We start from the raw sequence: 24827 nt of genomic DNA on the forward strand, positions 1-24827 counted from the left end.
ACTTAAAAACAAAACCTTTATCAGAAGCACATCAGGTCAAAGTCACTGCTGAAAACATTTATAATTCTGAATTAACCAAATGATCAAGAGATAGTCTTTTGATGGCAGAGAGAGCAGCAGTGTATCTGCTTGGTCTGGCTTCAGCTCCAACACTGAAAACAAAACTAAAACACACCCTGCAGCCCGCTCAAAAACAAAAGTAAAAAGCTGACAGACAGCCCAGCTCCACCCACTCTCTGATATAGAACCAGAAAATTCCACCTCGAACGGGAGCCACCAAATGTGCGACCACTCACTCCATGGCCACCACTGGAAATCCCTCCATTTATTTTCTGTACCGAACCCAACAACCTGACCCATATAAGAGGGTGATGATTACAATTGTTTTGTACCTGGGTTCTGCTGAACTAGGTTTCACCAGTCACAGATCGAGAGGTGGCCAAAGGAGCTGTTGGCCATGGTCAGTCAATTGTCTATGTCGTCATTGAATGTAATGCTAAGAACACTACATTTTTTCAATGAATAATTATTCCAAGTTAAAAGATGGCACTTTGGGCTACAGATAGTTTCTCCTGAGACTGTGCCGGTTTCGGGGGTTTGTGCAAAGGGAGAAGTACCCCAGGCTCAATGCAGTGGAACCTCAGTTTGTCCTGAACAGTTTCATTCCCAGAAGGTTTTGTTCTCCAGCCGCTCCATCCTTATGCTCAGGTGCTGTTGTCACAAGGCCCCGAGCTTCACCTGAACAGGTCACCTCTATCGAAGAGACATGTCAGAGGCTTCATTTAGATTCAAGCTAAATTAATTTAGATTGAATCCCTAGGAGAGAAAAAACAGCAGAGTTCAGGTTATGGTAAAAGAATCCAACACCAAGTGAGTAAAGGAGCCATTCAGGAGCACAGACTCCATCCTCCAGCTGGGCTCCAGGAGATAGAGGATCCATCCTCCAGCTGGGCCTTAGCCTCTTCCAATAGCACATGGCACAGCTGAGGAATAATCTGTCACACCTCCTCCAAATTCATACCATCCTCTTCTTTTGGTAAGGAGACCATGATAACCATGATTCATGTACATTGGACAAGGACATTCAAAACCGTCACGATACTGACATTTCCCAGTCTCTCATCCTCAATGCTCTGCTTTTCAATTCTTCCGACCAAAGTGGATAATTCACATTTCCCACATTATGCTCCATGTTGCACCTCCTTTTCCAGTCACTTAACCTATTCATATTTCTTTGTATCCTCCTCACAGTTTACTTGCCCATCCAACTCTGTATCCTCAGTAAACTTGGACATAATTCACTCTATCCCCTGGTCAAAATCATTGATCTTTATTGCGAATAGCTGAGGCTCCAGCACTGATCCTTGCAGCACCTGCCAACCCAAAATGACCATTTGTTCTCGCTGTTTTTGCCCATGAATCAATCCTCAATCCATGTTATATTACCCCCAATCCCCTAATCCCTAATCTTGTGTAACAACCTGTTGTGTGGCACCTTATCGAATATCTTCTGAAATTCCAAATATATTCCCCATCCACTGGTTTTCCCAGTGGAATAATATTTGCTCCTTTCCAATGGGATAATATTTGCTCCTTTCTAATCCACGGCGACTGTTCAACAGCTAGAGGATGACAAGCTGGAAGTGACTGGATAAAGCTGCTCAATGATAGGGTGGATTGAAGCATCCTCACAGCTCAGTGAACGGACAGTTATAGAGTTCACCAACATTGAACAAAACGTTATAAACCACAAACAGGATTAAAATGGAAACAGTGGAACGTTCTAGAACTCACCGTCTTCGTCGTTTTAAGATTCTGCGAACCCCAATTACAGCAACAAGAAAAACAACAGAAAGAAGAATTCCGATTCCCAATCCAACTCCTACTCCAGTTGAGAATCCAGGACCTAGAGACAGAATGAAGCCGTTAACAGAGTAGGACACACTAACAAAACTAACAGCAGAGACTTTCAGCAGCTAGTGTTTCAGAACCATCCCCAGAACAAACACATCCCTGGTTAATTCTAGTCCTGGAGTGATGTAGGAAGTTAGATACCAGTAATCACACACACACACACCAGGCGTCCCCACAGCTCCTTACCCACACACACTGCCCCATGATATGTTGATACATCTTTACTAGTATAGGTAACTGGGCACTGAGCCTCTCTTAAACTGAACCCAACAGCACGCAGAAAGGTCAGCAGGTTTCCTGATAGTTGATAGATAAGTTTTTAATTAGTAGCGGGATGAAGGATGTTACACGAGGGAGAAATTAGGAAATTGGATCCAGAAATGAGACGCCTGTGTAGCAGGCAACGTAGGGGTCAAACAGACTGATTGAACAAAAAAATCTGCTGGCACAGAGTCTGAGGGATATGTCCACATCTGCCCAAGTTACATTGCCCCAGTCAGACTTTTTAAGAAAAATGTCATCATTGTTTTTCACATTTTATGTTACATATTTCAGTTTGAGCGTTAAATTCCAAGTGTCCTACCCGCGTGCAGTATTTTACAAAAACAATAAAGATGAAGTTATAATTACACAACAGAAATTTTTTAAAAAACCAAAGCACAAACAAATGAGGATCACTTTACATTTGCCTGTTAGGTCTCCCTTTGGTGGCTGTGGGCCCCATTTGGCCGGTCTACCTCTGTTGCCTTGCCTGTTGTTGGTCCGAGCTTTGTGTTTCCCACGTGTTCCTGCTCCCTGTGATCCTCCGATTGCCCTCGGATCTGACCCCTGCGGTTGTGCCACTTGTGTGCGGCTTATCGCCAGCCGAGCAGGGTTGTTCAGCGGGTGATTAGAGAGGCAAAGACAAGGCATCTGCCCCCCTTCCCAGAAGGAACTAAAACACCCAGACTTCTGGCTGGTCTGATACCCAAAAGCTGCCACTTTTGGACTTGGCGCCACGCTCACCCCCACAACCTTGGACATTGCTTCAAAGAAGGCTGCCTAGAGCCTGACAAGTCTGGAACATGCCCAGAACATGTGGGTGTGGTTGGCCCGGCCTCCTTGACACCATTCACATTTGTCCTCCACCTCTGGGAAGAACCAGCTCATCAGGGTTTTGGTTAAGTTTGTAAGTATCATCACATTCATGTACACGTGTGTGAACTTTGTGTGTGGGCGTGCACATGTGTGTACATGTGCACGCCCACACACAAAGTTCACACACACAGGTGTAGGCACACATGCACATGTGTATGTACACATGCACATGTGTATGTACACATGTGTAGGAACATGCGTGTGTACTGTTATGGGCCAGGATTTAGAGAACCACAAAGTGTATCATGGGGTTCACCTGACCCATAACTTTGAATAGATTGTGGTTATGGGGAGCACTTTGCAGCTGTGGTGCTTCAGAGAGCTAAAGTACTTTGAAAGTAAAACAATGTTTATTTATGAAATGAGTTAACACTTTATAAACCCACACAGTAAACATCTTAGCAACTATCAACAACACAGTATTCTTTAAGTAATCCTTAATCTTTCCTTGCAACATCCATAAGACAAAAGATCCTTTTTAACACAGATCAGGGGCGGGATACTTTCAGCCCGGGCTGGAGAATCGCCGGGACGGGCCCGAATCGGGAGAATCGGCGCATTTGGCGGTCGCTCTTCGCGCCCCCCCCCCCCACCCCCCCGGCGATTCTACCCCGGGATGGGCCGAGCGGCCGCGCCAAATAAAACGAGTCCCGCTGGTACCATTCACACCTGATCTTACTCGGCGGGACGTCGGCGTGGATGCATCCGGGGGCGGCCTGGTTGCGGGGGGGGGGGGGGGGCCTCCGCTGTGGCCTGGCCCACAATCAGGGCCTACTGATCGGCGGGCCGGCCTCGCGGGCTAGGGGCCTCTTTTGTCCCGTGCCAGCCCCTGTAGCCCTACGCCATGTTGCGTCGGGTCCGGCAAGGAGAAGGGAGTCACTGCGCATGCGCGCATTTAGTGGCGGTCCCACTGCGCATGCGCAGACCCGCGGCGCCCATCTGACGCCGGGATCTGCAGTTGGAGTGGCGTGGGTAGCTCCAGTGCCATGCTGGCCCCCTGTAGGGGTTAGAGTCGCTGCTCCTGAGGCTATGGTGACGCCGTCGAGAAACGCAACGGCATTTACGACGGCGTCAACACTTAGTCTCAGGATCAGAGAATCCCACCCCAGGTTTAAATTCACTACTGAGAACAGTTATCACTTTGAAATCAGCCAAATGATCTGGAGACAGTCTTCAGATTGCAGAGAGATCCTTATACATCTGCTTGCTTTTCCTGCAGCTAGCCAGCTCTCAAAACTAAACTAAATCACACCCTGTAGCAGACAGCCCAAAGCGAAAGTAAAAACAGAGACAGCCCAGCTCCGCACACTCTCTGACATCACTGCAGCCATCTTAAAGGTACATCCACTAGTTATCTGATAAACACCCATTTCTTAAAGGTACTCTCACATGACAGTACACACACGTGTATCCACACACCCGTGTACATATATGCGTGTATGTGTAGGTGGGCGAAGACTCTGAAACTTTTCACTGGGCCGTTAGGTCCCCTGACTTTTCAGTTGGCTATTCTGATGGGGGGCTTTAGTTCCCTTCCCACCCGCGGGATCAACCATACTTACCTTGTGGATGCAATCCTGCACTCCGGGGTTTCACTTTGTTCGGGGGCCACCCAAAATGGCCACGGTTAATGCACTCACTATGAAGCCGGGCTGCAGGATCAACCATACTTTTTATAAAATTTATAAAATTTAGAGTACCCAATTCTTTTTTCCAATTAACGGGCAATTTTGCGTGGCCAACTCACCAACACTGGGCTGTGGGGATGAGACCCACACGGACACGGAGAGAATGAATGAAAAAATGAAATGAAAATCGCTTATTGTCACGAGTAGGCTTCAATGAAGTTACTGTGAAAATCCCCTAGTCGCCACATTCCGGCGCCTGTTTGGGGAGGCTGGTACGGGAATTAAACCCTGCTGCTGGCCTGCCTTGGTCTGCTTTAAAAGCCAGCGATTTAGCCCAGTGTGCTAAACCAGCCCCTAGGAGAGGATGGCCCATACAGGGATCGACCCCGTGACCTTGGCGTTCTTAGCACCACGCTCTAACCAACTGAGCTAACCGGCCGGTATGTGGGGATCAACCATACTTATCGGGGTTTCCGTTTGTTAGGAGGCCATCCAAGATGGCTGCAGTCACTATACTCCCCATGAGGCCAGGCCCTGCGCGAGCATTTCCCTTTGTCCATCTATTGTATGTCATTAAGGTGAGCCCCTGCATCCCGGGTTTCCCTTTGTTTGGGGACCCACCATAGTGGCTGTCTGCAGTGCCATTTTGTATCTTGTTGCTATGTGTGGCCTGTTGTAGCCAGCCTAAAGTCCCCCCCCCCCGCCTCTCTTGTTCCTTGGAAGAGGTTCTGCCTCTTCCACCGTTTTCCCTACTAACTTTGAGGAAGTGAAGTTCTTTGAGGAAGTGACAAGAAGGGTTGATGAAGGAGTGCAGTAATGTAGTGTACATGGATTTTAGCAAGGCCTTTGACAAAGTCCCACATGGCAGTCCCCCATTGGTCAAGAAAGTGAAAGCCCATGGGCTACAGGGCAACGTGGTGTTGATCTTTTACCTGAACCACAAGACGTGAGTACATTTCTTGTATTGGACAAATGATCACACAAGCAGTATGTTAGTTCAATTATTGTTTATTATTAAACACAGGCTTGGTGTTATGCGTAATAATCTACAGGTGGCTACTTATTAAACTACACCTAACAACGAAAATGACCTTTACTTAACTTCCAAGTGACCGGCTCTGTGCAGGTTAGACAAGGCCTTTATCTGCATCCTCACGCGTGTTGGCTGGAAGTCTTCAGGTTCGTCTCGGCTGCGGCTCGTCCTTCAGGCAGCGATCGCGAGTCCTTGAACTTGGCTGGTCGAGGGCTGCAGTTGGTAGGGGCAGAGGCCGATCCCAAAAGAGGCCGAACGCTGGTTGCGCAGTTCTTCTTATCCCCCGATCTTTTGCCGGTCCCAAGTCGGGATCCAATATATCGATAGGGTTTTGATCACCCTAATCGATTCTGGCCAATTAGGCGTGGGTACCTCGATGGCTTGAGCGGGTCCTAGCTGCTATTGTCCAAGGCACGTATGCACTCCGAGAGGTGCCTCCAAGTCTGCTACTGTTGCTATGTTTCGATCTGTGTCTCATTATCCTGGGGAAATCGGTGATTGACCTTTAGCAGGTGTGAGTTTCAATTAGGTCTGGTTTCCCTTTGCACAATACAACGTGTACTGTCTGTGTCCCAACCTGACCATAATTCCCTTTATCCTTTGCGGGTAGCCATTTTAGATGGCCACAGTAGCAAACTGGATAAAACGTGGCTAAGTAACAGGAAACAAAGGGTGATGGTCGACGGCTGCGCTTGCAATTGGAAAGTTATTTCAAGCGGAGTTCCACAGGACTCGGTGTTGGGACCCTCGGTGTTTGTGTTATATATTAACAATTTGGGCGTGAATGTGGGAAGCGTTAATTTGGAAATTTTCAGATGACACTAAGACTGGCCTAGTGGTAGACAGTGTAGAGGATAGCTATAACCTTCAAAACGATGTAGATGACTGGGTGGCTCGGTGGCACAGTGGTTAACACTGCCGCCTCACGGTGCTGAGGATGCGGGTTCGATCCCAGCCCTGGGTCACTGTCCATGTGGAGTTTGCACATTCTCCCCATGTCTGCGTGGGTCTCACCCCCACAACCCAAAGATGTGCAGGGTAGGTGAATTGGGCACGCTAAATTTCCCCTTAATTGAAAAAAAAAAATGTTTTTAAACGATGTAGATGGATTGGTGAAGTGGGCGATAAAGTGGCAAATGGGATTTAACACAGAGAAGTGTGAGGTCATGCTTTTATGAGGGGGGGGGGTCGAACAGTTGTAGGGAGTACACAATAAATGGGAATATACTAAGAGGGTTAGATGAAATGAGAGATCTTGGCGAACACTTACACAGGTCCCTAAAGACAGCAGTTCAAGTAAACAAGGTTGTTAAGAAAGCGTAAGGAATGTTCTCCTTCATTGGCAGAGGTATAGAATATAAAAGTAAGGATATAATGCGAGTATTGTGCGAAACACTGGTGAAGCCACAACTGGAAGATTGTGTGCGGTTCTAATCACCACATTACAGGAAGGATGTTATTGCTCTGGAGTGATTGCAGAGGAGGTTTCCAAGAATGTTGCCAGGACTGGAAATGTGTGGCCATGAGGAGAGATTGAACAGGTTGGAGTTATTTTCCTTCGAACAAAGAAGAGTGACTTAATTGAGGTGTACAAAATTACGAGAGGAAGAGATAGAGTGGACAGGATAAAATTGTTTCCCTGTGGAGAATTCTAGAACCAGGCGACATAGATTCAAGATAATTGGCAGCAGGTGTGGAGAGGTCATGAGGAAACATTTTTATCCAGAGGGTAGTGGGAGTCTAGAATTTGCTGCCTCCGGGCAGAGATCCTAAACTCTTTTAAAAAAGTACCTGGATCTGCACCTTAAGTGCTCTCAGCTACAGGGCTATGGACTGGTGCAGGAAGGTGGTATTAGAAAGGGCACCTGGGTGTCCTAGGGCTGAATTGGACAAGATGGGCCAAATGGCCTCTTTCTGTGCTGTAACAGTTCTGTGATTCTAAGGGCGCGATTCTCCGCACCCCACGACGGGGGGGGGGGAGAAGTGCGGGAGGGCCGGGCGAATCAGCCCCCGCGATTCTCCCAACCCCCCCCCCCAAAATGGCGTGTCATTTTTCGATAGGCCGCTCGGAGAATCGCCGGTCGCCGTTTCTCACGGCGATTCTCCGGCCCAAATGGGCCGAGCGGCCTGCCAAACCCAACCACACTTGTCGTTGCCGACGTAAACAGTGCATGACCTCTGTGTGGGGCCTGTGGAGGGCAGAGGGTGGATCGAGCACTACGGGCGTGCTCAGGAGATGTTTGGCCCGCGATCGGTGCCCACCGATCGTCGGGCCGGCGTCTCTAAAAGACGCACACTTTTCCCTCCGCCGCCCCGCAAGATCAAGCCGCCATGTCTTGCGGGGCAGCGGAGGGGAAGACGACAACCGCGCATGCGCGGGTTGGCGCCGGCCAACCTGCGCATGCACGGCTGACGTCACTTAGGCGCCGCTGGCCGCATCATTCCCGGCGATTCTCCGAGCGGCCTGTCGAAAAACAACACGCCATTTTGGAGGGGGGGTGGGAGAATCACGGGGGGTGCCAGGACGGCATGGCGTGATTCGCCCGACCCTCCCGCGATTCTCCCCCCTGGCGTGGGATGCGGTTTCACACCGGCATCGGCTGCTTGTCTCCCGATGGGAACATTCCGACCTAACTGTCCCCCCCAATCGGTGGTGTATACCGCCCTCCCCGCCGTCGCCAGATGCTCTCTCTCTGCCGGGTTATGTTCCCCCCCCTCCCCCTCACTCGTACCTCCTGCCATTAGCTTTCAGGCTAATGTGGTGGCCACTCCCCCCCCCCAGGGTCGATCTAAGTTTACCCTTCGTTCGCTACATATCTTCTCCACCCCTCCCTCACCTGTTTTGGTTCCCAGGTTCAGAGCGAGGGGGCGCAGTGCCGTTCAAATTGTCTCTTGGTGCTTTAGTCTTCCGGGTGAACGCCTCACCATTGCATCTGTGGCTGTCTTCCACCCCATTCTCTTGGACAAATTTATCCGTGTCTGCAGGGGCTGTAAAGTAATGCTCTCTGTCCTGGAAAGTGACCCATAGTTTGGCCAGGTACTGCATCCCAAAATTCACCTCACTTTTGAACAGGGCCACCATTGCTCTATCTTTGTGATTATAGTCCTTGGCTGCTCGTCGGCACTGGGTTTCAGCCAGTTTGAGCGGTCGGCTCCATCTATCTCTGGAAGGTTAGGGAAAGTGTCTCTTCCCACCAGATTAGCCAGCATCTGGACCTTTGACAGGCCCACTATTTTCAGAGCTTGCCGCCCTGACCGGTTCTCTTGGTCCTCTATCTTCCCCTTTAGACTTCCCTGTGTCTCCACCAACCTCATTATCTCTATCTCTCGGGCGACACACCGGTTACTCTGGTCTGTTAAGGCCCTTTCCAGTTCAATGATTGTGTTCCCCAGGGCCTCCAGTTGCCTCTCTGGCTTTCCAGGTCCACATGAATGGTGGCCAGGGCCACCACGACCTCCACCTTGATGACAGCTTTTATATCAGCCTTGTCTTCCTTGAGCTCTCTTAGCTCCATGGCGAGGAACTTCTTCCATCCACTCTCAAGCAAGGAGGAGCTCCATGTGCAGCTTGTTGGTCCCTCTTGTTCTGGTATGGCTGACTTTTCTTCGCCTCATGGGTCCGCCATCTCGTTCACTCGCTTCTCCTGACTTCTGCGTTTTGTGCCTCTTTTCAGCCCCGGAGCGGCTGAATACACAGGATGCCCCAGATTCATTGTTCTTCAGGGCACTCCTTTCTGACTTGCTTTTAGCCAATTACTGAGTCCGATGGCCTCTTTGCCCATCAATGGGAGGTTAGTTCCATATCAATAGCATGGCTCTATTCTTTTGTATAAAGGGGAGCGTGCAAAAAAACCAAGATAATGTTGGCGGGTTCAAGTCTGGAAACCCCAGCAGAGAACCTTTATTTGAGCCGCTAGGCAGGGCTCAAAAAGAGAGAATACTGATTTGAACAGATACAGGGCAGAAGGCTTTGGAAATCAACTGGAGAGATCATGAAAGTTGTCACTGAGGCATACTTTGGAAAAAGGTTCTGAACGAATGTCCCTAACAGAAGAAAGATTGCTTCGTAAAATGCAAGTATTGCCTTTACCTCTCTGTGTAAGTGGAACGAGCGCTGCAAGTCTAATTAAAGTGCTGTTTAATGGGAACTAGTGTGTTAAAGTTGAGAAACTACATGCAATCGGTTATTGTTTAAAAGTTTAACTACTGTTTTCTTTTCTTTGAATAAAGTTACCTTATAAAATAACAAAGCTCTATTTCTCATATTATCACACCTGGAATGAATCGATCTTTCCGCACCATCTTAAACCTTAAAAAGTTACGGCTCTGGTTCAGTCTCTCAGCCACTGTTGAGAGCTGAAGAGGCGTCCTAGATGGTGGAGATGAGACAGAGATGAGATCAGTCATGAACGTATTGAATGGCGGAACAGGCTCGAGGGGCTCCTGCTCCTAGTTCTTATGAACTCGCATTCTCTGGATTATTAGTCCAGGTCTCTGGATTACTTGTTTAGTAACATAACTACTGCATTACCGAACCCAGAAAATAAGAGATTAAATACAGAATATCTGAAACAGAAAACCAAGAGTAGGAATTAACGGGTCTTTTTCAATTTGGCAAGCAGTGACTGGTGGGGTACTGCAGGGATTGGAGTTCGGACCCCAGATATTCACAGTATAAAGATTTAGATAAGGGAACAAAATGTAATATCTCCAAATTTGCACATGACACCACATTGTGTGGGAGGGTGAGCTGTAAGGAGGATGCAGAGATCCGTCAGTGTGATTTGGACAAGTTGAGTGAGTGGGCAAATGAACAGCATACAGTATAATTTGGAGAAATGCGAGGCTATCCACTTTGGTAGCAAAATAAATTGGACAGACTATTAATCTGAATGGCCATAAATTAGGAGAGGTGAATGTGCAACGAAACCTGGGTGTCCTTGTACACCAGTCGCTGAAGGTAAGCATGCAGGCACAGCAGGTAGTAAAGAAGGCACATGGTTCACTGGCCTTCATAGTGAGAGGATGAGTACAGGAGCAGTGGCAAGCTTAAAGAAAAATGAAATGAAATGAAATGAAATTTGCTTATTGTCACGAGTAGGCTTCAATGAAGTTACTGTGAAAAGCCCCTAGTCGCCACATCCCGGCGCCTGTTCGGGGAGACTGGTACGGGAATCGAACCGTGCTGCTGGCCTGCTTGGTCTGCTTTAAAAGCCAGCGATTTAGCCGAGTGAGCTAAACCAGCCCCTGAATGAAAATCGCTTATCGTCACGAGTAGGCTTCAATGAAGTTACTGTGAAAAGCCCCTAGTCGCCACATTCCGGTGTCTGTCCGGGGAGGCTGGTACAGGAATCGAACCGTGCTGCTGGCCTGCTTGGTCTGCTTTAAAAGCCAGCGATTTAGCCGAGTGAGCTAAACCAGCCCCCGAGTGAGCTAAACCAGCCCCCGAGTGAGCTAAACCAACCATGTACTATTTATAATGACAGGTTTCCTGTGCAACAAGAACAATTCTGGTCATCAAGTATTTTAAATGAAAATATATCAGTGCCGCACTTTGAAACAAGTAAATTGCAAAACGTATGTAAAATTCACTTTTTCCACAGGATTGTGCGGAATGCCGGTTTATATCCGGCTCAATATTTCTCTCCACTGACTTCAACCAGTTATAGACCCAATCTCGTTAGTTTCCCAACAGGAGGGTTTGGTTAAAATTGTACTGAGACATTTCACACAGAATTCCAGAAACACTAACACCAGTGGGAATCAGGAACCTTCAGAGTTCTCTATCTGAGGGACAGGAAGGTGAGATTCAGAACCAGAAATAACAATTCCAGGTAGTTTAAGGACCAGTTACAGGTAAGTGACCCACACCCCTCACTCTCACACAATCATTCTTTGGTAAAATATCACACAGCATATCAAACCTTCCAATATTACTACCTGTCAATCCAGCATGATCAAATGTAAGAGCTGAAAACACATTGAGTAGTTTAGAAACAGATTTACCTGATACTGGTGTGTTTGGTCCGGGTGTCCGAGTTCGCTCTAAAGAAAACATCATGTATTTAGTATTGTGTGTTAAACAAACTGCAGAAATGTTCAAAGACTCTGTCGGGCTTTAGGGAAACACATCCAGGGAGGAACGAGACTCGGCTCAAACTGATCATATCGGAACAGGAACAGGGTCAGCAGAGTGGAAAATCCAACAGGATTGGATTAACTGTGAGGGGTAGAATGTAATTTTCCAGAGATACCGAGAAGGATCATTCCCAGCAGCCTACATCCCCCTATGGAGAGAATTCCCACAGGATCCTGGGCCTACTGGGATATGTTGGTCGTTCTGGGTGAGTGTGCTTAACACTCAATCTGGCTGTTTCTTTACCTAGCTCTGGAGTCGCCAGGTATCGTTAAGACACCGCCACAAGTTCAAGGTGAAGTTCAAAGCAATAAAACCATACACCAATTAGTAAGTCCAAACAACTGAGTTTATTATAATACAATTATAATAACTACCCATGCACACGCTAAAAGGATTAAACTTATTCCTACCACTAAATAAACGAATACTTATCTTGAAGGAACTGCCGGGTCAGGGAACAAGGCCTCTTGCTCTGCTCTGGTCTGCAGACTTCAGGTTGGTATAAGTTAAAAGGGGTCAGGAGTGTCTATCTCTGGTAGTGATCGTTGTGAGACACTTACTTGCTGGCGGCTGCTGTCCGAACCCTCTCCTCTCTCGCGTTCAAGGTCTTCTTGGCAAAAGCTGGTCGAGGTGCTGGTCCACGGAGGAGTGCTGGTCAAGGAGAGAGGAGGGCTGGACGAGAAGGCTGAACCATGTGTGGGACCTGTCTTTTATAGGTCCCAGGGATCCACGCCCCTTTGGGCTGACTCCCTTACCTGCTTGGAATCGATTGGGTCTCTTCCCAATCGATATGTTTGAATCCCCCCAATACTGAGGCTGTTCCTTAGCTACTGGGCGGGCCTTCAGGCTCTTTGTTTTCGAACCTTGCTGGTGCCTGAGTGTCTGGTATCCTTTACAATGTTGCAGTTACTTCCCCAATTGTGTCCATTGTCTCTGGAATCGTTCCATTAACATGCTAATTATCCCGGTGATTGCCTCATTAGTATTCGGAACGTTCGTTTCGGTGCTGTCTGCTTTCTTAGCAGACAGAATCCACACCTGCTAGGTGCAGCCTACTGGGGCTGCAAACATTGTCCATTTTATCCTGTATGCTTTGCGTTCCTCCATTTTGTATTTAGGGAAATGGCCAACTTCGGTGGCTACAGATACACGTCCAAGGTAAATGCACTGGGTCTTGTGAAGGCTGCCCGAGAGGTGCTCTGAGCCCCACCTCCTGCACCCAACACCGGGAGACAGATGGAACATTTCTGTGGCAATTTTAAAGTTCAGGCATGTACTATTTATGACAAGTTTCCTGTGCAACAAGAACAATTCTGGTCATCAAGTATTTTAAATGAAAATATATCAGTGCCGCACTTCGAAACAAGTAAATTGCAAAACATATATAAAATTCACTTTTCCCACAGGATTGTGCGGAATGCCGGTTTATATCCGGGTCAATGTTTCTCTCCACAGACATCAACCACTTATAGACCCAATCCCGTGAGTTTCCCAACAGGAGGGTTTGGTTAAAATTGTACTGAGACTTTTCACACAGAATTCCAGAAACACTAATGCCAGTGGGAATCAGGAACCTTCAGAGCGCTGTATCCGAGGGACAGGAAGGTGAGATTCAGAACCAGAAATAACTATTCCAGGTAGTTTAAGGACCAGTTACAGGTAAGTGACCCATACCCCTCACTCTCACACAATCATTCTTTGGTAAAATATCACACAGCATATCAAACCTTCCAATATTACTACCTGTCAATCCAGCATGATCAAATGTAAGAGCTGAAAACACATTGAGTAGTTTAGAAACAGATTTACCTGGTACAGGTGTGTTTGGTCCGGGTGTCCGAGTTCGCTCTGAAGAAAACATCATGTATTTAGTATTGTGTGTTAAACAAACTGCAGAAATGTTCAAAGACTCTATCGGACTTTAGGGAAACACATCCAGGGAGGAATGAGACTCGGTTCAAACTGATCATATCGGATCATGAACAGGGTCAGCAGAGTGGAACGTCCAACAGGATTGCATTCACTGTGAGGGGTAGAATGGACGTTTTCCAGAGTTACCCTGAGCAGGATTATTCCCAGCAGCCTACATCTCCCCTGTGGAGAGAATCCACACAGGATTCTGGGCTTACTGGGATACACTTTCAAGGCAAGTGCACTGGGTCTTGTAAAAGCTGCCTGAGAGGTGCTCTGAGCCCCGTCTCCGGCACCCCAACATCTGGAGATAGAAGGAGGATGTTTCTGGAGAGTGAGTGCAACTTAATAGCACCATTAACTCCTTCCATCACCCAGTTTGACAGCTTTGTCCTTCAGGACTCGGCCAACTCGGTGACTGGTGGTATTACCGAGACACCCTTGATAATGGACAGTGAAGTCTCACTCAGTACATTCTGCGTCCATGTTACCCTCAGTGCTTCCTCCAAGTGATGTTCAACATGGAGGAGAACTGGTTCATCAGCTGAGGGAGGGCAGTAGGTGATAATCAGCAGGGTTCCAGGCCCATGTTTGACCTGAAGCTGTGAGATTTCATGGGGTTAATTGTGACAATAATAAAGATTATTATTATTATAATAAATTAATGGCACAGGAAATACCCAAGGATGGCGACAGAGGAGTCTGGGATGTAGGATTGATTCTGTGAGTATGACTATGTCACACAGCTCTCCCAACCTGGACCCCAGTCCCCAGAATGTTAGTGGGGGGACTTTGCAATGTTGACTGGGCTGGGCGTGTCTGTGTTTCCTCGAGACCTGGGTCACAGCCATTGTTGATTCATTCCTTGTATATTATAAAATGGATTCATTTCGAACTTCCCTCTGACATACCGGGCCACCTCACCCAGGTTATTGTGGGAGTGGAGTCACATATAGACCAGACTGGTAAGGAGGCAGTGGCAAAGTGATATTGTCACTGGACCAGTAATCCAGAGATCCAGAGTAATGCTGTGGGGAACTGGTTTCAAATCCCACCACGGCAGATGGGGAAATTTGAATTCAATAAAAAACCTGGAATTAAAAGTCTAATGATGACCATGAAACCATTGCCAATTGTCGTAAAAAGCCATCTGGTTCACCAATGTCCTTGAGGGAAGGAAATCGGTCATCCGAACCTGGTCTGACCTACATGTAACTCCAGGCCAACAGCAATGTGGTTGACTCTTAAATACACTCAGGGATGGGCAATAAATACTGGTCCAGCCAGCGATGCCCACATCCCATGAACGAACAAAATAAAAAGACAGCAGGGGCATCACGATGGCTCAGTGGTTAGCACTGCTACTTCACAGCGCCAGGGATCCGGGTTCAATTCTCGCCTTGTCTGTGTGGAACAAAAAACAAAGAAAAGTACAGCGTAGGAACAGCCCTTCGGCCCTCTAATCCTGCGCCGACCATGCTGCCTGTCTAACCTGAAACCTTCTACACTTCTGGGTTTCATATCCCTTCATATCCCTCTACAGTAGTCCCCCGTTATACCGCGCTCCGCAATACCACGGTTCGCGATATGCGGCGGGGGGGGCTTATGGACCCCAACTTACTTGACTCATTTTAAACTCTTTTTGAAACAGCACCTTTTTTACCCGCGATGATTAGAACGATTAGCCGCGATGAGTAGCCGCGACCGATTAGCCCGATTACCCAGCCATAAAAGGGATACCTTTTCCAGTGCAGGTATCTTCGAGTTCAGTTACTGTCGTTCAAAATGTTTAAGCGCAAGTCTTACACAGTAAAGCAAAAGATACATTCGATAGACCGGCTTCGAAACGGCGAAACAAAGGCAAAATTATCCAGAGAGACTGGTGTACCAGAGTCAACCCTCCGTGGGTGGGTGAAAGATGAGCCCAATTTAAGAACATATGTTGGGACAGTTTCTCAGAGTGAAGGGCTTACCAGGAAAAAGGCAAGGAACGCTAGTGACATTAACTTGGAGAACGCTGTGTTCACCTGGTTTGTCCAGGAACAGTCTGGTGGCACCCCCCTATCTGGACCTATCATCAGGACACAGGCTGAGAAGTTCCATCACCAGCTCCACCCAGAGGACAGCAATTTCGTAGCCAGCAAGGGTTGGCTCCATCGGTTCCAGAAAAGACATGGGATAGGTGCAGTTACCATCAGTGGTGAACAGAGATCCGCCGACTCAGGAGCAGCAGCAGCCTTTCCCGACATCCTCAAGAACTACATGGTGCAAGAGGAGCTGACCCCAGAGCAACTCTACAATGCAGATGAGTCAGGGCTCTACTGGAAGATGCTGCCTGACAAGACCCTAGCTGTCAAGGATGATGCCCACAAGACTCTGGGGTACAAGCAAGCCAAGAACAGGCTCACCATCCTGTTTGCCAGCAATGCCACGGGAACACACACGCTGAAGCCATTGATTGTGGGCAAATTAAAGTCTCCTAGATGCTTTCACCACATCAACATGGAGAACCTACCCATTACCTACCGGAACTCTGGCAAAGCCTGGATGACAGCTTCCTTATTTGAGGAGTGGTTCTTCAAGGTCTTCGTACCCAGTGTCAGGGACCACCTTAGTGCCCGCAACTTACCGCAGAAGGCCACACTCCTACTGGACAACTGCTCAGCCCACCCTCAGGGAGATGTTCTCAAGACCAGGGATGGGCAGATCCAAGTGCTCTATTTCCCAAAGAACACCACCAGCAAGATCCAGCCATGTAATGCTGGCATCATTCAGACCTTCAAGTCTGTGTACAAAAAGGAACTGATCCTGGAAATTATAGACTCTCCTCTCACTGTCCCAGATTACCTGAAAGCCATTACCATCAAGGATGCCTGTTATCTGGCAGGGAAGGCCTGGGGAGCTGTGACGGAGAAGACCATCGCCAACTTCTGGAACAAGGCCCTAGTAGCAGCACTCCCACGACCCCAGCATTACCCGGATGAAGAGGACTTTGTAGGCTTTACTGAAGCAGAGACCAGGGCAGCTGAGGAGAGGCTAGAGGACCACCTGGATGAGAACCTAACACTCCAGGATTGGGTGAACAGGTGGTCAGCAGCAGAGGACGACATGGCGCCCGCAGAAACATTCACAGAGGAGGAGATCATTGACCAGGTCACCCAAGAGGAGGCAGAAGAAGAAGAAGAACTCCAGCCCACAGTGGCAAAGAGCCACTCGGATGCCATCACGCACCTGAAGTGGCTCATAGCATACACAGAGCAACAGGACTTCGACCCCATATACATCCTACACCTGAAGAACCTCCAGAGGCAAGCACAAGTCAAGATGAGGAAGGGGATGTGCCAGAAGAAACTCACAGACTTTTTTAAATGATTTTTAAAAATATGCTTGTAAGTACAATTTTAAGTATATTATTGTATGTATATATTGTATATATTTTAATAAATTTAAGACTTGAACGAACTTTGATGTTTTTTATTTAAAACGCCCTTCCATTCAGCAATGTTCAGCACAGTCAGCGATGTTTCCTCTCGTTCATTCATTTGGATATCCGCCATTTTGGATATCCGCGGCTCGGATACAACGCGGGTGGCTGTCTTGGACCAGAACACCCGCGGTATAACGGGGGACTACTGTATTCCTATATTTGTCAAGGCACCCCTTAAACATCACTATCGTACCTGTTTCCACCACCTCCTCCAGCAGCGAGTTCGAGGCACCTATACCCTCTGCAAAAAAACTTGCTACGCATATCTCCTCTAAAAAAAATTCCTTCGCACATCTCTTCTCAACCTATGTCCCTTAGTAATTGATTCTTCCACCCTGGTAAAAAGCTTCTGATTATCAACTTTGTCCATGCCTTTCATAATTTTTAGACTTTTATCAGGTCGCCCCTTCACCTCCGTCATTCCAGTGAGACCACACCGAGTTTATCCAACCTCTCCTTATAGCTAATGCCCTTCATACCAGGCAATATCCTGGTAAACATGGAGTTTGCATCTTCTTCCCGTGTCTCCGTGGGCTTCCTCTGAGTACTCCGGGTTCCTCCCGCAGTCCAAAGATATGAAGGTTAGGTGGATTGGCCAATCTTTTGAGGTCAACCGAATATAACAATGGAAACAAACTTGTGGATAAAGCAAAAAAGGGCCACTCCTGATAGGAGCACTGCCCGGATGTAACAAAGATCAACAGAAACATAAAAACATTAAATAAGAGTACAATTAAAGGAGTCAATAAAGCATCCCGAACCCTGCGACGCCCACTGGGCACAGAATGCCTCAATGGTGCTTGTGGACACTAGGTGTATTGGCCATGCTAAATTGCCCCTTGGTGTCCAAAGATGTGCAGATTAGAAACATAAATATTCATTGACTTCCGATGGAGGCCATGGTGTGAGTGGTCGCACAATTGATAGCTCCCGCTCGTGGCAGTTTTTTCAGGCCCTTTCCCCAGTTAACGGTGGATGTGGAGGGAATAAGGTGCAGGAGTGCTGGTAGAAGAGAGTGGCCCATTGGTTCATGGAGCTGAGGACCGGAAGCAGTCGCAAAAGAGGGGAACAGACTGCAAAAATTGGTGCAGTGTCTGCGACGCATGTGGAGATGGCGGTAAGGCAGGGAGTGGCCCTGCCGGCTCAGTGGCCAACAGAGCAGCTGGTGAGCTTCCTGATCGGGAAATTCACGCAGCAACGTGAAAAAGCAAAGGAGAATCTGGAGGACGTGGCCAGGGCAGTGGACTCGATTAAGGCCGTGATCGACCGCGTGGAGACAAGGTTGGAGGCCCAGGGTCAGGTGATCCAGAAAGTGGAGGAAGCGGTGGGGGAGCATGAGGAGCAGCTCGCCTCGATGGCAGAGATGGGGCTGGGGATCAGCAAAGACGGCTGCAGGAGAAAGTCGAGGGCCTGGAGAACCGGTCATGAGGGCAGAAGTCGTGGGCCTGTTGGAGGGAGGTGAGGGGGCAGAGCCGATACATATGTGGGGAGGATGCTGGAGAAGCTGTTGGGTGAGGGAGCATTTGCACGACCTCTGGAAGTGGATCGTGCGCATAGGTCGCTAATGAGGAAGGCCCAGGTGAACGAGCCTCCGAGGGTGATGGTGGTGCGATTGCACCGATTCCTGGACAAGAATCGGATCTTGAGATGGACCAGGCAGACGAGGCATTGCATCTGGGAGGGCAGTGAAATCCACGTGTACCAGGACCTGGGTGCAGAGCTGGCCAGGAGGAGAGTGAGCTTTAATAAGGCCATGGCAGCCTCTTCAAGAAGTGGGTGAAGTTCGGGATGCTGTACCCGGCATGCTTGTGGGTGACCTATGGAGGCGGGAATTATACTTTGGGAATTCGGAGGGGGTGATGGAATTTACCTGAGACAATGGACTGGTAGGAAAAGGAGGACATTGAACTTTGGTGGAGATGCTTTTGCTCTGTGTTTACAACGTGTTTGGCGCCATTATTTTGCTTCAGGTTTGTTTCTGTTCTTTTTTGGAAGATGGGCGGGGGGTTGTTCTCCTCGATTGAGCTTCGGGTGGGGATGTTTTTGTTCGCACTAGCAGGCTGATTGGACGGTGGGGGGGGGGGGAAATCAGTGGGAGGTGGGATTCTAGGCGCTATGGGCGGGCTGCCAGGCTAGTTCACGGAAGCGCAGTGGGGGGTGAGCGGGAGGTTAGCGCGGGGTGGGGAGGTTGTTGTTTTGGAGACTTGATGGCTGTGGGGGGGAAAGAGGAGGGGACATACTGCTGACAGGGGAGGGGCTTCTAAAAGGTAACAGGAGGAGGATCGATGACGGTGGAATTTTACAAGATGTTCTCAGGGGTGTTGTGACCGCTGCTGATGAGGAGTGTTAACGAGGCAAGGGAGCTGGGAGTGCTCCCCCCCCCCCCCGACCTTGTTACAGGCTTCAATCTCCCTCATTTTAACGCGGGATAAAGACCCGGAACAATGTGGGTCACATAGGCTGCTCTCCCTGCTAAATGTAGATGCCAAAATATTTGCTAAGATCTTGGCTTCGAGAATAGAAAATTGTGTGCCAGGGGAGATAGGGAAGGACCAGATGGGTTACTTGAAGGGGAAGCATCTGGCGGCCAACATCAGGAGATTACTCAACGTGATCATGATGCCTGCAGGGGTGGGAGGTGGAGGTGGTGATCGCCATGGATGCAGAGAACGCCTTTGATCGAGTGGAGTGGGAATATCTGTGGGAGGTCTTGGGACGGTTTGGGTTTGGGCAGGGATTTGTGGACTGGGTCCAGTATATCAGGCACCGGTGGCATGTGTGCAGACGCACCGGGTGAGTTCAGACTGTTTTAGGCTGCACCGGGAGACGAGGCAGGGGTGCCCACTTTCTCCACTGCTGTTTTCCCTGGCTGTGGACCCATTGGCAGTGGCACTGATAGCATCGGAGGCCTGGCAGGGGATATTGCGGGATGGGTGGGTGGAGGGCTGGGGGTCTCGCTATATGCAGATGATTTACTGCTATATATTTCAGACTCGCTGGTGGGATTGAGGGGATAATGGGGATATTAGGGGAATTTGGTCGGTTTTCGGCGTATAAATTGAATATGGGTAAGAGTGAGGTCTTTGCGTTCGGGCGAGGGACAGAAGAGATTGGGAGAGATGCCGGTCAAGGTGGTAGGAGGAGCTTTCGGTATTTGGGTATCCAGGTGGCACGGGAGTGGGAACTGCTGCACCAGCTGAATCTGGGTCGGTTGGTCGAACAGATCAGGGGGGACTTTCGGTGGTGGGATGCGCTCCTGCTGTCATTGGCGGGGCGGGTGCAGACAGTGAAGATGACAGTCCTCCCGAGATTCCTGTTTTCTTTGAGAGCCTTCCAATTTTTATCCCCAAGGCGTTCTTCAAAAAAGTAAATGCGGTCATCTCGGGATTTGTGTGGGCAGGTAAAACCCCGCGGGTGAAGAAGGTGCTGCTGGAGCAGGGGCATGGGGTGGGAGGGCAGGCCCTTCCGAATTTTAGAAATTATTATTGGGCGGCGAATATTGGGATGGTCAGGAAGTGGGTAGTGGGGGAGGGGTCAGTTTGGGAGTGGGTGTAGGCAGCTTCATGTAAAGACACGAGTTTGGGGGCACTGTTAATGGCACCTCTGCCGTTCTTGCCGGCCCGGTAGTCCAGAAGCCCAGTAAAAGTGGCAGCCCTGGGGCAGCACGGTGGCTAGCATTGCTACCTCATGTCGCCAAGGTCCCAGGTTCGATTCTGGCTCTGTGTCACTGTCCGTGTGGAGTTTGCACATTCTCCCCGTGTCTGCGTGGGTTTCGCCACCACAACCCAAAGATGTGCAGAGTGGGTGGATTGACCACACTAAACTGCCCCTTAATTGGAAAAATGAATTGGGTACTCCAAATTTATAAAAACAGAAAAAAAAAGTGGCATCCCTGAGGGTGTGGGGACAGTGGCGGCAATACATGGGGCTGGAGGGGGCATTGGTGTGGGCACCGATATGTGGTAACCATCGGTTCGCTCCGGGGGGGCTGGATGGGGGGCTCCCGAGGTGGCAGTGGGCGGAAATCAAGAGATTTTTATTGATGAGAGCTTCCCGAGCTTGGAGGACCTGGAAGAGGAGTTTGAGTTAGAGGTGGTAATGGGTTCCGGTATCTGCAAGTGAGGGACTTTGTTCGGAGACAGGATTCGACCTTCTCGGACCTGCCACCCCAGGGGCTACAGGATAAGGTGGCGTCGAGAGTAGGAGTAGGGGAGGGGAAGGTTTCAGAGATATACAAAAAACTGATGGAGTGGGTGGGAGCCACGATAGGGGAGGTGAAGAGAAAGGGGGAAGAAGAACTGGATGGAGAGTTGGAGGCCGGATTATGGGAGGAGGTCCTGAGGCAAATCAATGCATCCTCATCGTGCCCCAGGCTCAGCCTGATACAATTTAAGGTGGTCCACAGGGTGCACATGACTGTGGCCCAGATGAACAGTTCTTTGAGGGGGCGGAGGAGAGGTGTGGGCGCTGTGCGGGAGGACCTGCGAACCATGTCCATATATTTTGGGCATGTCCGAGGCTGAGGAGTATCTGGCAAGGGTTTGCTGACGTCATGTCCGAAGTTTTAATGGTGAAGGTGGTGCTGAGTCCAGCGGTGGCGATCTGTGGCGTGTCGGAAGATCCGGGAGCCCAGGGCTGAGAGAGGCCGATGTTTTGGCCTTTGCCACCTTGGTCGCCAGGAGACGGATCCTACTAGGATGGAGAGACTCAGAGCCCCCAAAGTCAGGGGTATGTTTTAGCGACAAGGCGGGGTTTCTCAGAGTCGAGAAAATCAAGTTCGCCTTGAGGGGTTCGCTTCAGGGGTTTGCCCGGAGGTTTCAGCCGTTCAGCAACTTCTTTGAGAAAAACAAAAATTAAGCTGAGGAAGGAGGTCCTGTTTGTGTAAGCCATGTTGGTTGGGGTTTGTTATTGGATGGGTGTGTTGTTTATCTTCTTTTGTCCCTGTTGATACCTGATGGTTAAAATTATAAATGCCTCAATAAAATATTTTCCCAAAAAAAAGATAGATATTAGATGCAGGAGTAGGCCATTCGGCCCTTTGAACCTGCATCACCATTCAATATGATAACAGCTGAACATGCAAATTCAGTACACCACTCCCGCTTTCTCTCCATACCCCTTGATCCCTTTAGTGGCAAAGGCCACGTCCAGCTCTCTCTTGAGTATGTCCAACGAACTGGCCCGATAGGTGGGGTTATGGGCTTGGGTGGGGGTGTGGGCCTCGGTAAGAAGCTCTTTCAGAGGGTCGGTGCAGATTTGACGGGCTGATGGCCTTCTTCTGTACTGTAGGAATTCTATCGCTCCATTGATTAAAGGGACATTAGTAAACCAGTTGGATGGGGTTTTACAACAATCCAACAGCTCCATGGTCACTTTTATTGGGACCAATTTTATATTTCCAGATTCTCATTCTCTGGATTATTAGTTCAGGTCTCTGGATTACTCATCTAGTAACATAATCACTGCACTATTGAACCACGGAAATCAGAGATTAAAAATAGAATCCCTGAAACAGAAACCTCTCACCTGTCACAGAGAGGTGGACCTCATTAGATTTCAACAAATAATGGACCTCCTCTTTCTTCTTGTAAATCTGACACTCATATTTGTTCTGGTCTGACTTTCTGAGGTCAGAGATGAGAACTGACCAGTTTCCTTGTTCCAGTTGATCTTTGAACAGGGTTGTTCTGTTTCTGAAACGTGCGTCTTGTTCTGTCAAATCATCGTTTCCATCGACAAACTTGTGTAAAATTTCAAAAAGCGATATTCCCCAAATCACATGTAAATCGGAGACTGGGACATTCCCTTTGTAGGTACAGGGCAGCACAACCTGCTCCCCAAGGTACCCAGAAACTGGGACAGGTGAGTCACCTGGAAAAGATTGAAAAGATTTATCCACAGATATAACCTCCCTGCTTGTACATTAAATCCCAAGCTTCACATGGTTACACTGGGATGCTGGACTTACAAGAAGCACTGATGAGGAACTCACTGTTTTTATTTCTGTGGGAAGTTTAAAGCTCCAGCATTAACGGCCTTCAATTAAAACCAGCTTGTGCTGGATATTTGTAAGCACAGAGCAGCTGGACAGCACTTTGCATCACATTTTCCATGCTGGGAGAACACATCAGGATATTGTTCACCTCCCCTTGGGAGAGAGATCACAGACTGGGGGGTGGGGGGATGCACAATGTGAGGTGGAGCTCAGGAGCAGAAATCTGACCCTGAAGTGTAAAGATAGGAACAGGTGCGGAGGGGGTACCCGAGGACAAGAAAGGGTTTTGGACACGTGGGGGACCAGACTAGTTCACTGTGTAGCACGTGTGGCTGCACCTGATGGTCAAAATGTTAACTGTTTCTCTCTCCACAGATGCTGCCAGCCCTGCAGAGCACTTTCTGTTTTTATATATTCGGTTTGATCCAAGGACTGTTCAAGACTCATGATCCCAGAGTTCAGGACCCCATCCCAGTCCTTCTGGAGCCCAGTCACCTATCCCAATGTCACCGAGTGTTACTCAGTATTCAGATCCCACTGTTCACATCTCAGGGGTTAATGTGAAGCTATTAACTGACTTCTTTTCAGCTCTCATTATCATTCTGCGTGATGTGAACCTTCCTATGTCCACTCCCTCAATGGCTCCAGTTGCAGTACACACAGCACCTTAAAGCAAGATGAATTCCTGATCCCCCCACCCTTTGATCACTGCTGAAATGTTCCAGCAGTCACAACTTACCTGAAACAGCATCAACAACATTCAGCAGCAGCAGGAGTAGTTTGTGTAAATTGTGGCCCTGCAACAAGAAAACACAGTTACCCCCTTGACAACAAAGTCACTTCCTGATCAGGTTCAGTTTGCTCCCAACAACTGGGCGTTTATTTTGGATTTGCATAAGTTTCTCCCCCTCGGTTGTATGATTTCTATTTATAAAGGACAGGTTGGGTGAACCAGGATCACAAACCCCAGAGATGGAAGAAACTCTGTCCCGGATCTCAGAGGGGGCCAGAGAATCTGGTGGTGAAGATGAAGGAAAGTTTCTCCCAGACCCCCCTCCCCGGGTGTGAGACACTGACAGTACCTGCAGCTGCTTCCCATCCATTCGCTCCACACACAGATCAGCACCCAGACCCTCACTGAGAGGGGGAGACCCGCTGCTCAGCCTGAGCCCAGAAACCCCAAACTCAACAAATCCTCTCCCCACCCCAGAAACATTAGAAGCGCCGGAGAATGGCCCTGCGAGACACGAAAACACTCAGTGTTACCTTTCATTTCGCATGGGGGGGGGGGGGGGTGAGGATCAATCATCATTACCGGTCACTCCTCCTTCTCCCTCCGGGTGTGAGATGAGCAGAATCCTTCAAAAAGCCAGTTTGATTCCTGTTTCACTGAAATCCCTTACCCGGCTTTTCCTGACAGAGGCGGGATCATTATTTATCACCCCGCCCCCCCCCCCGACTCACTCTGACAATGGGACAGTCCGAGCTCATCCCCCACTCGCACGTGACGCACGGAACCAGACACATGACATCCTGCAAGTCAGGAAAGAACCTGACTTTCTGTATTAAAGGGGTTCAGACAG

The 24827-nt window shown here is 48.9% G+C and overlaps 1 protein-coding gene and 1 non-coding gene across 8 annotated transcripts; both read right to left on the reverse strand.

Annotated features, from left to right (window-relative positions):
- Positions 1-510: 510 nt before the first annotated feature.
- On the reverse strand, positions 511-24498 carry LOC119975244 (sodium channel subunit beta-4-like). 7 transcript variants are annotated; one of them, XR_005462691.1, is made up of 8 exons: positions 24327-24498; positions 23984-24041; positions 22776-23120; positions 13661-13699; positions 11719-11757; positions 9987-10081; positions 1795-1906; positions 511-816 (listed from the first exon to the last, which is right to left on the reverse strand). XR_005462691.1 is itself a non-coding variant. In XM_038814920.1 (7 exons), the coding sequence occupies exons 1-7, from the start codon at positions 24345-24347 to the stop codon at positions 804-806; spliced, it is 627 nt and encodes a 208-aa protein (XP_038670848.1). In that variant the 5' UTR covers positions 24348-24498; the 3' UTR covers positions 511-803. The 7 variants fall into 7 exon arrangements, 6 of the variants coding, with proteins under 6 accessions (XP_038670848.1, XP_038670850.1, XP_038670849.1 ...); XM_038814920.1 differs by lacking the exon at positions 9987-10081; XM_038814922.1 differs by lacking the exons at positions 9987-10081; positions 13661-13699.
- trnal-aag lies at positions 5045-5118 on the reverse strand. The gene has a single exon. It is a non-coding gene; the product is annotated as a tRNA-Leu (tRNA).
- Positions 24499-24827: the final 329 nt, after the last annotated feature.

The sequence above is a fragment of the Scyliorhinus canicula genome, chromosome 12 (genome assembly GCF_902713615.1).
Source record: "Scyliorhinus canicula chromosome 12, sScyCan1.1, whole genome shotgun sequence".
NCBI classification, from domain to species: Eukaryota; Metazoa; Chordata; class Chondrichthyes; order Carcharhiniformes; family Scyliorhinidae; genus Scyliorhinus; species Scyliorhinus canicula.